This window comes from Sapajus apella, unplaced genomic scaffold (genome assembly GCF_009761245.1).
Source record: "Sapajus apella isolate SASKATOON/1434 unplaced genomic scaffold, GSC_monkey_1.0 scaffold88, whole genome shotgun sequence".
Classification (NCBI taxonomy): Eukaryota; Metazoa; Chordata; class Mammalia; order Primates; family Cebidae; genus Sapajus; species Sapajus apella.
In genome coordinates, this window is record NW_022437028.1 from 6,754,205 (window position 1) to 6,768,375 (window position 14,171).

At 51.5% G+C, this 14,171-nt stretch overlaps 1 protein-coding gene across 5 annotated transcripts in view; it reads right to left on the reverse strand.

Annotated features, from left to right (window-relative positions):
- Window positions 1-10,867: 10,867 nt before the first annotated feature.
- The window catches only part of SH2B2 (SH2B adaptor protein 2), a 38,051-nt gene continuing 34,747 nt past the window's right edge, over window positions 10,868-14,171 (reverse strand). For all 5 annotated transcript variants that reach the window (XM_032255066.1, XM_032255065.1, XM_032255068.1 and 2 more), the window contains 2 exons: window positions 12,544-12,715; window positions 10,868-11,278 (listed from right to left, as the gene is read on the reverse strand). In XM_032255066.1, the coding sequence (XP_032110957.1) occupies window positions 10,950-11,278; window positions 12,544-12,715 (501 nt within the window). In that variant the 3' untranslated portion in view covers window positions 10,868-10,949. The remainder of the gene's footprint in view (window positions 11,279-12,543; window positions 12,716-14,171) is intronic.

Sequence of the window (14,171 nt, forward strand, 5' to 3'; positions counted from 1 at the left end):
TTTTTTTTTTTTTTTGAGATAGAGTCTTACTCTGTCGCCCAGGCTGGAGTGTACTGGCATCTCAGCTTACTGCAACCTCCACCTCCCGGGTTCAAGCCATTCTCCTGCCTCAGCCTCCTGAGTAGCTGGACTACCGGTGTGCACCACCATGCCTGGCTAATTTTTGTCTTTTTAGTAGAGACAAGATTTCACCATGTTGGCCAGGCTGGTCTTAAATTCCTAACCTTAAGTGATCCTCCTGCCTTGGCCTCCCAAAGTGCTGGGATTACAGGCGTGAGCCACTGCCCCTGGCCCAGGATGCCTTGCCTTTTTTCTGATTCTGTCCAAAATCTAGAGCTGATTTATCTTTTTTTTTTTTTTTGAGACAGAGTTTCACTCGTTACCCAGGCTGGAGTGCAATGGCGCGATCTCAGCTCACCGCAACCTCCGCCTCCTGGGTTCAGGCAATTCTCCTGCCTCAGCCTCCTGAGTAGCTGGGATTACAGGCGTGAGCCACTGCGCCCGGCATAATTTTTGTATTTTTAGTAGTGACGGGGTTTCACCATGTTGACCAGGATGGTCTCGATCTCTTGACCTCATGATCCACCCGCCTTGGCCTCCCAAAGTGCTAGGATTATAGGCGTGAGCCACCACGCCCGGCCTCTTTTTTAAATATTTATTTGTTATATATTCTTTGTTGAGACAGGGTCTTACTGTTGCCCAGGCTGGAGTGTAGTGATGTGATCAAGGGATCCTTCCACCTTGGCCTGGAGCTGACTTTTTTGTGGGCTGGTGATGTAACCCACAGGAAATACTTGTGTCTGCCTTTCCTAGATAAACTCTAGGAGTGCGGCCTCCCCTATCCTGAAGCCACAGGCCACTTTAGCTTTTCCAGACACAAGGCGGAGAGCAGTGTACTTTTCCACAGCGGGAGGTAGCCTGTCTGGCTCTGCAGAGGGGCTGAGAAGCTCCGCCCGCCATCCTGCCTTCTCGGGAGGAACTCAGCGTAGCCACAGCTCCCAGTCCCTTTTCTTTTCTTTTTTGAAAAAGTCTTGCTGTCTTGCCCACACCAGAGTACAGTGGCACGATCTTGACTCACCGCAACCTCCGCTTCCTGGGTTCAAGTGATTCTCCTGCCTCAGCCTCCTGAGTAGCTGGGATTACAGGCATGTGCCACCATGTCCGGCTAATTTTTTTGTATTTTTAGTAGGGACGGGGTTTCTTTCTTTTTTTTTTTTTTAAGATGGGGTTTCACCATGATGGCCAGGCTGGTCTTGAACTCCTGATCTCAGGTGATCCACCCATCTTAGCCTCCTAAAGTGCTAGGATTACAGGCGTAAGCCACCACGCCTGGCCAGGGATGGGGTTTCAACATGTTGGCCAGGCTGGTCTTGAACTCCTGACCTCAAGTGATCCACCTACCTCAGCCTCCCAAAGTGCTGGGATTACAGGCATGAGTTACCAGCCCTGCCCTGCCTTCCCCTCCCCTTCCCTCTCCCCTCCCCTTCCCTTCCCTTCTTTCTCCCATCCCCTCCCCTCCCCTTCCCCCTCCCCTCCCCTTCCCTTCCCCCCTTCCCTTTCCTTCCCTGCATTCCTTTTCTTTTTTGTTTCTGTTTTCGGAGACAGGGTCTTGCTGTCTCCCAGGCTGGAGCGCAGTGGCATGAACATAGCTCACTGCAGCCCTTGACCTCCATGGCTCAAGCAATCCTCCCATCTCAGCCTCCAGAGTAGCTGGGACCACAGGTGTGCACTACCATGCCTGGCTAAATTTATTTTTGTATTTTTTGTAGAGATGGGGTCTCACCATATTGCCCAGCTGGTCTTGAACTCCTGAGCTCAAGCGATCCACCTACCTCAGCCTCCCAACATGCTGGGATTACAGGCTCCAGCCACTGCCCCCCCGGCCCGCTTTTCTTTTTTTCAGCTCCTTCCTGTACTTAAAATAGATGAGATGGATCAGGAGCCATAGAATCAGCCTGTGGCCATCTCCTCTGCCAATTCTGCATTTGCTAATTTAGCACTGGAATTTCACATCTATTGCAAATGTTTGCTTTAGAGACAGTGTGTCCCTCTGTTGCCCAGGTTGGAGTGAAGTGATGGGATCATAGCTCACTGCAGCCTTGACCTCCTGGGCTCAAGTGATCCTCTCGCCTTGGCCTCCTGAGTAGCTGAAACCACAGGCATGCACCACCACACCCTGCTGAGTTTTAAATTAAAAAATTTTTTTTGAGATGGAGTCTCACTCTGTTGCCCAGGCTGGTCCTGAACTCCTGGTCTCAAGCAGTCCTCCTGCTTGGGCCTCCCAAAGCACTGGGATTGCAATTTTGAGTTTCAGTGGGGAATTTTAGCATCATGATATTCACATTCTAAAATATTTATCCCTTTTGAGTATCATAGACTCATGGTCTTTTACAAACTCAACTTAGTCCACTGATTATATATATATATATTTGTTTTTTTTTTTTTCTTTTCCTTGGGATGATCCAGGTGAAAATTTTTTTTTTTTTTTTTGAGATAGGATCTCACTCTGTCACTCAGGCTGGGGTGCAGTGGTGCGATCATGGCTCACTGCAGCCTCAATCTACTAGGCTCCAGTGATCCTCCCACCTCAGCCTCCTAAGTAGCTGGGACTACAGGTATGCACCACCGCACTCGGCTAATTTTTAAATTTTTTGTAGAGACGGGGTCTCACTTATTGCCCAAGCTGGTCTCAAACTTCCAGCCTTAAGCGATCCTCCCACCTCAGCCTACCAAAGTGCTGGAATTACAGGCATGAGCCACAGTGCCCAGCCTATAATTTTTTATTTTTTATTTTTAGAAGACAGGGTCAGGCTAGGCACTGTGGTTCTCACCTGTAATCCCAGCACTTTGGAAGTTGAGGTGAGTGGATCACCTGAGGTCAAGAGTTTGAGACCAGCCTGGCCAACATGGTGAAACCCCGTGTCTACTAAAAATACTAAAATTAGCTGGGTGTGGTGACAGGCACCTGTAATCCCAGCTACTCAGGAGGCTGAGAGATGAGAATTGCTTGAACGCAGGAGGCGTAAGTTGCAGTAACCGGAGATCGCGCCATTGTATTCCATTTTTTTTTTTTTTTTGAGACAGAGTCTCCCTCTGTCGCCAGGCGCCAGGCTGGAGTGCAGTGGTGCGGTCTCAGCTCACTGCAACCTCTACCTCCCATGTTCAGGTGATTCTCCTGCCTCAGCCTCCTGAGTAGCTGGGAGTACAGGCGCGCACCACCATGCCCGGCTAATTTTTGTATTTTTAGTAGAGACGGGGTTTCACCATGTTGGCCAGGATGGTCTCGATCTCTTGACCTCGTGATCCACCCGCCTTGGCCTCCCAAAGTGCTGGGATTACAGGCTTGAGCCACTGCACCTGGCCTAAATTACCTTTTATTTAAAAGCAAAAAGCTCATGAATTTATGCAGATATTTTAAACTTTTTTTTTTTTTTTTTTGAGACGGAGTTTCACTCATGTTACCCAGGCTGGAGTCTAATGGCGCGATCTCGACTCACCGCAACCTCCGCCTCCTGGGTTCAGGCAATTCTCCTGCCTCAGCCTCCTGAGTAGCTGGGATTACAGGCACGCACCACCATGCCCAGCTAATTTTTTGTATTTTTAGTAGAGACGGGGTTTCACCATGTTGACCAGGATGGTCTCGATCTCTTGACCTTGTGATCCACCCGCCTCGGCCTCCCAAAGTGCTGGAATTACAGGCTTGAGCCACCCTGCCCGGCCTAAACTTTTTTTTTTTTTGACAGAGTCTCACTCTTTCACCCAAGCTGGGGTGCAGTGGCATGATCTGGGCTCGCTGCAAACTCACTGGGGTGCAGTGGCATGATCTGGGCTTACTGGCCTCCTGGGTTCAAGCAATTCTCCTGCCTCACCCTCCCAAGTAGCTGGGATTACAGGCGCCCACCACCATGCCCAGGTAATGTTTTCTATTTTTTTTTTTTTTTAAGATGGGGTTTCACCATGATGGCCAGGCTGGTCTTGAACTCCTGACCTCAGGTGATCCACCCACCTCAGCCTCCCAAAGTGCTAGGATTACAGGCGTGAGCCACCGCACGTGGCGTTTTCTATTTTTAATAGAGACAGGGTTTCGCCATATTGTCCAGGCTGGTCTCGAACCCCTGACCTTGGTTGATCCACCCACCTCGGCCTCCCAAAGAGCTGGGATTACAGGCGTGAGCCAATGCAACTAGCCAGATATTTTAAACTTAATTATAATTTACTATGCTCTTTCTACTACTGACATTAAAGTCTTCTATTTTCTCCTATTTTGAGATACTATTCATTATTTTTTATTCTCTGTACTATGTAACAGCTTTTTATCAAATTTTACATACTTTGTTTTAAAGTATTAGGCCAAGTCATGTGTTTAAATAACAATGTTATTTAAAGTTTGAAAGCTTTAATTTTCTGAAACAAGACTGGGCCTTCTCCAAGAGCATTATAAAAGAATAGCGGTAATCCTTCGTTGTTTCACTTTTTAATAGCTTTTTTTTTTTTTTTTTTTTTTTACAGAGTTTTACTCTTACTGCCCAGGCTGCAGTGCAATGGCGCGATCTCGGCTCACCACAACCTCTGCCTTCTAGGTTCAAGCGATTCTCCTGCCTCAGCCTCCCGAGATTACAGGCATGTACGACCATGCCCAGCTAATTTTTTGTATTTTTATTTATTTTTGTTTTGTTTTTATTTATTTATTATGATTTTTTTTTTTAAGACGGGGTTTACCATGTTGGTCAGGCTGGTCTTGAACTCCTGACCTCAGGTGATCTGCTCGCCTTGGCCTCCAAAGTGCTTGGATTACAGGCGTGAGCCACCACGCCCAGCCAGTGTTTTGTATTTTTAGTAGAGAAGTGGGTTTCTCCATGTGGGTCACGCTTGTCTCGAACTCCCTACCTCAGGTGATCCGCCCGCCTGGGCCTCCCAAAGTATTGTGATTACAGGTGTGAGCCACCGCCCCCAGCCTTTTACAATTGTTTTGTTTTGTTTTTGAGATGGAGTCTCCCTCTGGCACCCAGGCTGGACCAGGTTCAAGCGATTCTCCTTCCTCAGCCTCCTGAGTAGCTAGCATTACAGACGCGCACCACAACACCTGGCTAATTTTTGTATTTTTAGTAGAGACAGAGTTTCACCATGTTGGTCAGGCTGGTCTCAAACTCCTGAGCTTGTGATCTGCCCGCCTCTTTTTAACAAGCTTTATTGAGGAAAAACTGACATACAATATGCTGCATATTTAAAGTATATAATTTGGGTGAGGCACAATTGTTCACACCTGTAATCCCAGCACTTTGGGAAGCCGGGACAGGAGCATCACTTGAGCCCAGGATCTTGAGGCCAGCCTGGGCAACATAGTAAGACGCCCCCGCCCCGGCCCCTGTCTCTACAAAAAATTATTAAAAAATAGCTGAGCATGTGGCCAGGCGTGGTGGCTCACACCTGTAATCACAGCACTCTGGGAGGCCAAGGTGGGCAGATCCTGAGGTCAGGAGATTGAGACCATCCTGCCTAACATGGCGAAACCCCGTCTTCTACTAAAATACAAAAATTTAGCCAGGCATCGTGGTGTGCGCCTATAGTCCCAGCTACTCGGAAGTCTGAGGCAGGGGAATCGCTTGAACCTGGGAGGCAGAGATTGCAGTGAGCTGAGTTGTGCCACTGCATTCCAGCCTGGTGACAGAGCAAGACTCCTTCTCAAAAAAAAAAAAAAAAAAAAAAAAAAAAAAAAGCTGAGCATGGCAGTGTGCTGCTGTTGTACCAGCTACTTGGAAATCTGAGGCGGAAGATTGCTTAAGCCCAGGAATTCAAGGATGCAGTGAGCTAGGATGGTGCCACTGTCCTTCAGCCTGGACAACAGAACAAGACCCTATCTTGGTAAATACATAAATAAATAAACATATACAATTTGACACACATATGCACCGTGAAACCATTACTACAAAGAAGGAAATGAAGAAGGGCTCTATGCCCCCAAAGTTTGCTCTCACCTTGTTAAATCCCTCACTCTTGTCCGTTTCTTTTCTTTCCTTTAAACAAAGTTCTCTCCGTCTCTCAGGCTGGAATGCAGTGGCACGATCTTGGCTTACTGCAACCTCTGACTCCCAGGTTCAAGCAATTCTCGTGCCTCAGCCACCTGAGTATCTGGGATTAGAAGCACCTGCCACCAAGCCCAGCTAGTTTTCGTATTTTTAGTAGAGACAGGGTTTCTCCATGTTGGCCATGGCTGGTCTTGAACTCCTGGCCTCAGGTGATCCACCCTCCTCGGCCTCCCAAAGTGCTGGGATTACAGGTGTGAGCCACCGCAGCTGGCCTCTACTTACCTGTTGATATATACATGGGTTGTTTCCAGTTTGGGGTTATTACAAATAAGGCCACCAGGAATATTATCTGCAAGTCACTGTGTAGATATATGATTTCATTTCTTGGTTAAATATCTTGGAGTGGAATGGCTGAAGTCTATGGTACATATATTTTTAACTTTTTAAGAAGCTACCAAATTGTCTTCCATATTGCTTTAAGCATTTTGCATTTTTGCCAGCTAAGGGTGAGAATTCTAGTTGTTTTGCGTTCTCATGAACACGGGGTGGCCAGTGTTTCTAACTGTAGACGTGGTAATAGGTGTGTCTTGGAATTTCATGGTTTAATTTGCATTTCCCTAATGGCTGAGGTTGAGTATCTTTTTTTTTTTTTTTTGAGACAGAATCTCGCCCTGTTGCCCAGGCTGGAATGCAATGGTGCAATCTCTGCTCACCACAGCCTCCGCCTTCCAGGTTCAAGCAATTCTCTGCCTCAGCCTCCCAAGTAGCTGGGATTACATACAGGTGCTCACCACCATGCCCGGCTAATTTTTGTATTTTTAGTGGAGAATGGGTTTTACTATCTTGGCCAGGCTTGTCTTGAACTCCTGGCCTCAAGTGATCTGCCTGCCTCTGCCTCCCAAAGTGCTGGGATTACAAGTGTGAGCCACTGTGTCCAGCTGCCTTCCGTATTTTTTGCAGAGTGGGGTGGGTCTCACTCTGTTGCCTAGGCTGGTCTTGAACTTCTAGCCTCAAGCAATCGTCCCACCTCAGCCTCCCAAAGTGCTGGGATTACCAGTGTGAGCTACTGCGATTGTCCAAATCAGGGATCTTTTCACAGCATGTCTAGCTTGTTACAGAACCCCAAAGTATCATTCATGCTCATCAGTGACTGAAATTACAGCAGTTGTGAGGGCTGCTATTAGAGCTTGGTATTTAAAGTGTTAATAAAGAAGCATGTATATTCCCACATCACCAGTTAAAAAAATATTTTGATTACTTTTTAATTGTATTGAGTATTTTGACTGAATTTCAGGATAATTGGTTTCCTTTGCAACTCTAGGTATTTAATTCTGTGCACTTTAAACATTATGCTGTGCAGAGCATAACAGTTCTCCCCAGACTGTCAGGGGCCTGAGGCACAAAAGAGATTAGAAACTCCTGGCTTAGAGCCTTTTAGGGGAAAGGTCAGCACTACAGAAAACTTTCTACCTTGCCAAATGCATGTTTTTTCTTATTAAAGGATCTTGAGGCAGGGTGCGGTCTCTCACGCCTGTAACCCCAGCTCTTTGGGAGGCTGAGGTGGGCAGATCACCTGCGGTCAGGAGTTCGAGACCAGCCTGGCCAACATGGTGAAACCCTGTCTCTACTAAAAATAAAAAAGTTAGCTGGGCATAGTAGTGGGTACCTGTAGTCCCAGCTACTCGGGAGACTGAGGCACGAGAATTGCTTGAACCTGGGAGGTGGAGGTTGCAGTGAGCTGAGATCACACCACTGCACTCCACCCTGAGTGACAGAGCAAGACTCTATCTCAAAAAACAAAAACAACAACAACAAAAGAAAAAAGATTTTGGGCTGAGGCAGGAGGATCACTTAGGCAACATAGCGAGACCCCTCATCTCTCCAAAAAAAAAAAAAAAAGGCCGGGCGCGGTGGCTCAAGCCTGTAATCCCAGCACTTTGGGAGGCCGAGGCGGGTGGATCACGAGGTCAAGAGATTGAGACCATCCTGGTCAACAAGGTGAAACCTCGTCTCTACTAAAAAAAAAAAAAAAAAAAAAATTAGCCTGGCGTGGTGGCATCCACCTGTATTCCCAGCCACTTGGGAGGCTGAGGTGGGAGGATTATTTGAGTCCAGGAGACTGAGGCTGCAGTGAGCTGTGATTGCCCCACTGCACTCCAGCCTCGGCAACAGATCAAGCTGCTCTCTAAGATAAATAAGAAATAAATACAGAATTTGGGGACAATGATTGAGATTCATTACTCAACATTCACATTAGTGAATTACTTTGCTTTTTTTTTTTTCCCTTTTTGAGACAGAGTCTCACTCTGTCACCCAGGCTGGAGTGCAGTGGCACAATCTTGGCTCACTGCAACCTCCACCTCCCGGGTTCAAGCTATTCTCCTGCCTCAGCCTCCCCAGTTGCGAGCTGGTATTATAGGTGCGTGCGGCTACACCTGGCTAATTTTTGTATTTTTAGTAGAGACGGGGTTTCACCATGTTGGCCAGGCTGGTCTCAAACTCCTCACCTCAAGTGATTCGCCTGCCTCAGCCTCTCAAAGTGCTGGGATTACAGGCAAGAGCCACCACACCCAGCCACTTTGCAGCCCCTTAATACTAGGCATGTAAGAGCCCCTCAATGTCCCAGCAAGTTTATTTCTTCTACCCCAAAGCGGCTAGAACTTTTCTAAGTTAGAAGTCCCCAACAGGGGCTAAGGTGAGCTCAGGAGGACAGAAAAGCCTTCCCTACAGCAGGAAGGCAAAGTCTCGATGGAGGTTGATTTTCAGTAGAAAGACCATAAAAAGAGGGTGACACCATCTCCCCTAAAAAAAAAGGAAAGAAAGAAAAAGAAAAATGTAACTGAAGTGCCTACCAGAAAGAACTGATTTTTATTTTATTTTGTATGCCAATTCCATTTATTTATTTATGAGACAAGTCTCGCTCTGTTGCTGGAGTGCAGTGGCATGATCTCGGCTCCCTGCAACCTCCACCTCCCGGGTTCAAGCAATTCTCCTGCCTCAGCCTCCCAAGTGGCTGGGATTACAGGCACCCGCCACCACGCTTGGATACTTTTAAAAATATTTTTAGCAGAAGAGGGGTTCCATCATGTTGGCCAGGCTGGTCTTGAACTCCTGACCTCAGGTGATTTGCCGGCCTCAGCCTCCCACAGTGCTGGGGTTACAGGCGTGAGCCACTCTGCCGGCCCAGTGGGTCCAAGTCTTGAGTCTGCCCCTGTTCTTCTGCCCAGCCCAAGCCTCAGCCCAGAGCCCCCTCTGTTCTTGTAAGAGTGGAATGGGGGCTTGCACTTGGCCTGGTATAGACCCCAAACCACCAGAGCACAGGGTCAGAAGGGCTCCAGCGACACCTGAATGGAGCTGCTGGAAGCAGAGGTGGCAGGGTGCTCTCCTGAGTGCTGAATTTGTTTTCTTCCCTCACCATGGTGGCAGCAGGGGGGCCCTGCTCTGTCACTTCCTGGTGATTTTGTGCACGGGGCCTGGGTGGCTGAAAGCCCTGGGAGCCGCCCAAGGGTGCTCGTGCCCCTTTTATGGGGAAGAGTCTGTGGGTGTCTCAGTTGTAGCCCTGAGAGCTTTAGATGCCCAGGGATCTGAAATATGCATCACTGGCCGGGCACAGTGGCTTGTGCCTATAATCCCAGCCTTTAGGGAGGTTGAGGTGGGTGGATCGCCTCCCATCCAGGATGGCTCAGGAGTTGGACACCACCCGCCTGGCCAACACGGTGAAACCCTGTCTCTACCAAAAAAAAAAAAAAAATTAGCTGGGTGTGGTGGTGCATGCCTGTAGTCCCAGATACTAGGGAGGCTGAAGTGGAAGGATAGTTGGCACTCGGTAAGTCGAAGCTGCAAGTGAGCCAAGATCATGCCACTGTACCTGTCTCAAAAAAGAAAGAAAAAGAAGAGGAAAGAAAGAAGAGAGAAAGACAAGAAAGAGAAGAAAGAGAAAGAGAAAGAAAAAAGGAAAGAAAGAAAAGGAAGGGAAGGAGAAAGAAAAGAAAGAAAGAAGAAAAAAGAAAGAGAGATGCCTCATTGGCCCAAGCTCTGTAAGGCCGTCCTGGGCAAGGGGACAGTGGGTCTGTGACCCCAGGTCTGGGGCGCTGGGGAGAAGGCAGATGTTTGGCTCGGCAGGAACAAGATCTTTCTTGAACACTGCCTGGGGACTAGGGTGCTGGGTCTGCCAGCAGGCAGTGTCTCGAGGGCCTGGGGTCATGGGAGCCACAGCTGGAACTCTACTTGTGGGTAGGTATGGGGTATGAATGGGACAGGGTGGGGTGGGGTGTGAATGGAGTGGAGCGCGGTGGTTGGGAGGGCTCTTTAAACTTCTTCTAAGTCTACGACCGAGCTGGGAGAGCCAGCCTCTTCCCCTGTCCAATCCCCTAAGGGCTAAGATGGAGACATCCTGCCCCGCCACCCTGTCCGCACCGCCATATATCACGCATCTGTCCAAAGACGCTTTTCGCTCCTAGTTGGGGCCCTGACTCCTCCGTCTGGCATACAAGGTCTCCGCATAACCTGGGCGTGCTCTCCATCCCCCACTGTTCCCTGAATGCCCGTCTTCTCTCTCCAGCACCCCTCATTGTTACCACCTGTCTCTCTCTCCCTCGCAGCTTCACTAAAGGCCCCTCCCGATCCCCCTGCTGTTGGACCCTCTTTTGGGTGCTGCCCGACGCCCCATGGGGAGTCCCTCAGCTGTCCCACCAGAGACAGAGCTTCACGGGACCTGACAGGTATCAGGCCACGCTGGGCTGGACGGGGGTCCCTGATGGACGGCGGTCTCTGAGTGTCCGCTCCGCAGTCCCCGACTCGGCTGCCTTCCCCGTGGGAGAAAGGACAACAGGAGAGCCGGGTGCAGTCCCTAAAACAGGCTTTTTAATAACATCGTGTCTTCACTGAAGAGCTTGGCGTGTCCCACCCGGGCGGCGCCGCGGGCTAGTAGAAGGAGTATTGGTTCTCCACGGCGCGGGCGCGGCCGGGCGTGGCCTCTGGGGGCTCCTCGGCGGCTGCGGCCACGGCCTCCAGCAGGCGTTCCGCGCTGTCGCTGCGGCTCCGCACGCTGAGCGGGCCCTCGACCGGGCGCGGAGGGGCCGGCCCCGATGCGGCCGAGGACGACGAGGTGGACGATGAGGAGGCGCCGGCGGCGTCGGAGGGCGAAGCGGGCGGGCAGGCGGCTGCGGCGAGGCTGGAGAAGTAGTGCTGGCCGGCCGGCTCGCTCCAGCAGGCCGGGGGCGCGGGCGCGGCGGGGGGCGCGGGGCCAGGCTCTGAAATGAGGCGGCAGCAGGGCGTGAGTGGGGGCTCGGGCTGGCCACACCCGGGAGGGAAGCCGGGATCGCTCAGGGGACCAGGGCCCACGTTCAGGTTTCCGGGTTGCAGCCCACGTCCTCGGACACACATGCACACACACCCGCACCGATGCATAAACAGGAGCACACACAGGCTTACAGGCACCTGCGCAGGCGCGCGCGCGCACACACACACACACACACCTAACCATGCGTGTGCACATGCATAAATGCACGCACACGCATGTGCACACACATGTACACATAAGACACGCTCGCACACACGCACACACACAAGCACATGCGCGCCATGCACGCATACACACGTGCATGTATACACACATGCGCACACACACCCGCACCGATGCATAAACAGCACACACAGGCTTACAGGCACCTGCGCAGGCGCACACATACATACCTAACCATGCGTGTGCACACACATGCACACATAAGACACATGGTCGCACACATGCACACACACAAGCACATGCGCGCCATGCACGCATACACACGTGCACGTATACGGACATGCACGCACACCCGCACTGATGCATAAACAGGAGCACACACAGGCTTACAGGCACCTGCGCAGGCGCACACACATACACATACCTAAACATGCGTGTGCAAGTGCAAATACACGCATGTGCACACACATGCAGAGGCACACGCTCGCACACATGCACACACACAAGCACCTGTGCGCCCATGCACGCATACACACGTGCACGTATATGCACATGCACACACACCCAAAGCGCGTGCACACACACGCACATGTACACATAATGCACACATTCGTACACAGGCACACACAAGCACATGCACGCCCACGCACACCCACAAGTGCGTGCACGCACACACTGCACATGCACGCACATGCACCCATGCCCTTAGTCGGTCCCAGCAGCTTTGCACTGAGCCTTCCTGGTGCAGGGCTTGGGAATCCATACCCCCAGCTCCTTCCATCCCCCACCCCACATCCCTGTCCCCTCCCGCATTCGCCCAACTGCACTGCTCTTGGGCGCCCCCTTCCCCTTTCCAGGAATCATTAGGGACAAGGCCGCCTCTGGGCTGCCACTTCTGCCTCTATTCCTGATGGCCTGACTGCTTGCAATGGCTGTGGCCAGGCTAGGGTGGGAGTGGCACGGCTGAGGCTATGGGACTGGAGACCTGCGGCTCATCCCACCCCAGGGGCCAGCTTCTTGAGTAATCAAACAAGCCAGGTGGTGGCATCTTACCTGGCGGGGGGCCCTGAGCCCGCACGTAGCTGCGGAGGGTGATGTCGGCCGAGCCCCCTGACTCTAGTGGGATGGGGTGCGTGTGGAAGTGGCGGAGCATGTCAAGCACAGACTGGAACCACAGGTGCTGCACGTGACACTGGCCGTGGCCGTTCAGGGACAGGCGCAGGTGCTGTGGGTACAGGTGGGTGTGGTCAGAGGCGGGGCTGGGGCTGGGCAGCTGGGTAAGCACCTTTGGGGGTTTATGGAAGGACCCAGGCTCACAGGGGCTGTGTGGGGCTGTGTCAGAGCTGGGGGCCCCTCTCACATGAGCCCCCTCTGGGGGTGGGGAATGGGGGCAATGGAGCCAGGTGGGACAGAAAGCATCAGGCATTGTCCCCACGCTGGGAGCACCCCCACTATGGGCCTATGCCCCACACACCTCTAATCTCTAATCCCTCCCCAACCCAGACGATAGTGATTACTACCCCCATGTTAGAGATGGGGAAACCAAGTCCCGGGAGCTGGGGTGACTTGCCCATGGTCTCAGAGCACAGAGCGGGGAAGAGAACTCCTGTTTGGGTGGTTCCCCCAGCCCAGGAGGCTAGAGGTTGGCCCTCTGTCTCTGCAGAGCCAAAACCCGGGGGCGTGGAGAGCTCCCCAGGGCCGGCATGAGGCAGGTGCCTCAGAGTAGGAAGCCGCCGGCCTGTGGTCTCCAGTGGTGAGCTGCAGGTCTCTGACTTAGCCCTAGTTTGCTCAACATGTATCCCACTGCAGAAAAAAGTGGCTGTCTCTGGGGTGGGTGTGCCAAGAGGGGAGCAAGAGGAGCGGTCTGAGGGTACACACGAGGCCCCAAGCCCAGGAGGGGGGCTGCTCTGGCCGCCTACATAAAAGACAGACAATTGGCCCGGCGAGGTGGCTCACGCCTGTAATCCCAGCACTTTGGGAGGCCAAGGCAGGCAGATCACAAGGTCAAGGGATCAAGACCGTCCTGGCCAACAGGATGACCATCTCTACTAAAAATACAAAAATTGGCTGGGCGTGGTGGCTCGCGCCCAGCAACTCAAGAGGCTGCAACTCAAGCCATTCTCCTGCCTCAGTCTCTTGAGTTGCTGTAATCCCAGCAACTCAAGAGGCTGAGGCAGGAGAATGGCTTGAACCTGGAAGGTAGAGGTTGCAGTGAGCCGAGATTGCACCACTGCATTCCAGCCTGGTGACAGAGCAAGACTCTGTCTCAAAAAAAAAAAAAAAAGAAAGACAGTTGGCCAGGCATGGTGGTTCATGCTTGTAATCCCAGCACTTTGGGTGGCTGAAGTGAGAGATCAATGGAGGTCAGGAGTTCGAGACCAGCCTGGCCAACATGGTGAGATTCTCCCTGTTTCTTTAAAAAACAAAAAATACAATCCTTGGAGCAGGGTGGTGGTCCCACAGTGAGCTCTGCCACTTAGCAGGGTAAGTTGCCAGGACAATGCAGGGACTCAGCCTAAGAGAAACAGCACAGAGGGGTCCCACCACAGCCTCACAGCTGGTCAGAGTCTGAGCAGGGCACAGCTGGGCCCCAAGGGTGAGGAGAAGCAAGGTGGGTGCATCCTGATCTGCCAGACCTTCTAGATGTTTACTCCGTGAAGGTAGAAAGAGTTGCCTCTAGG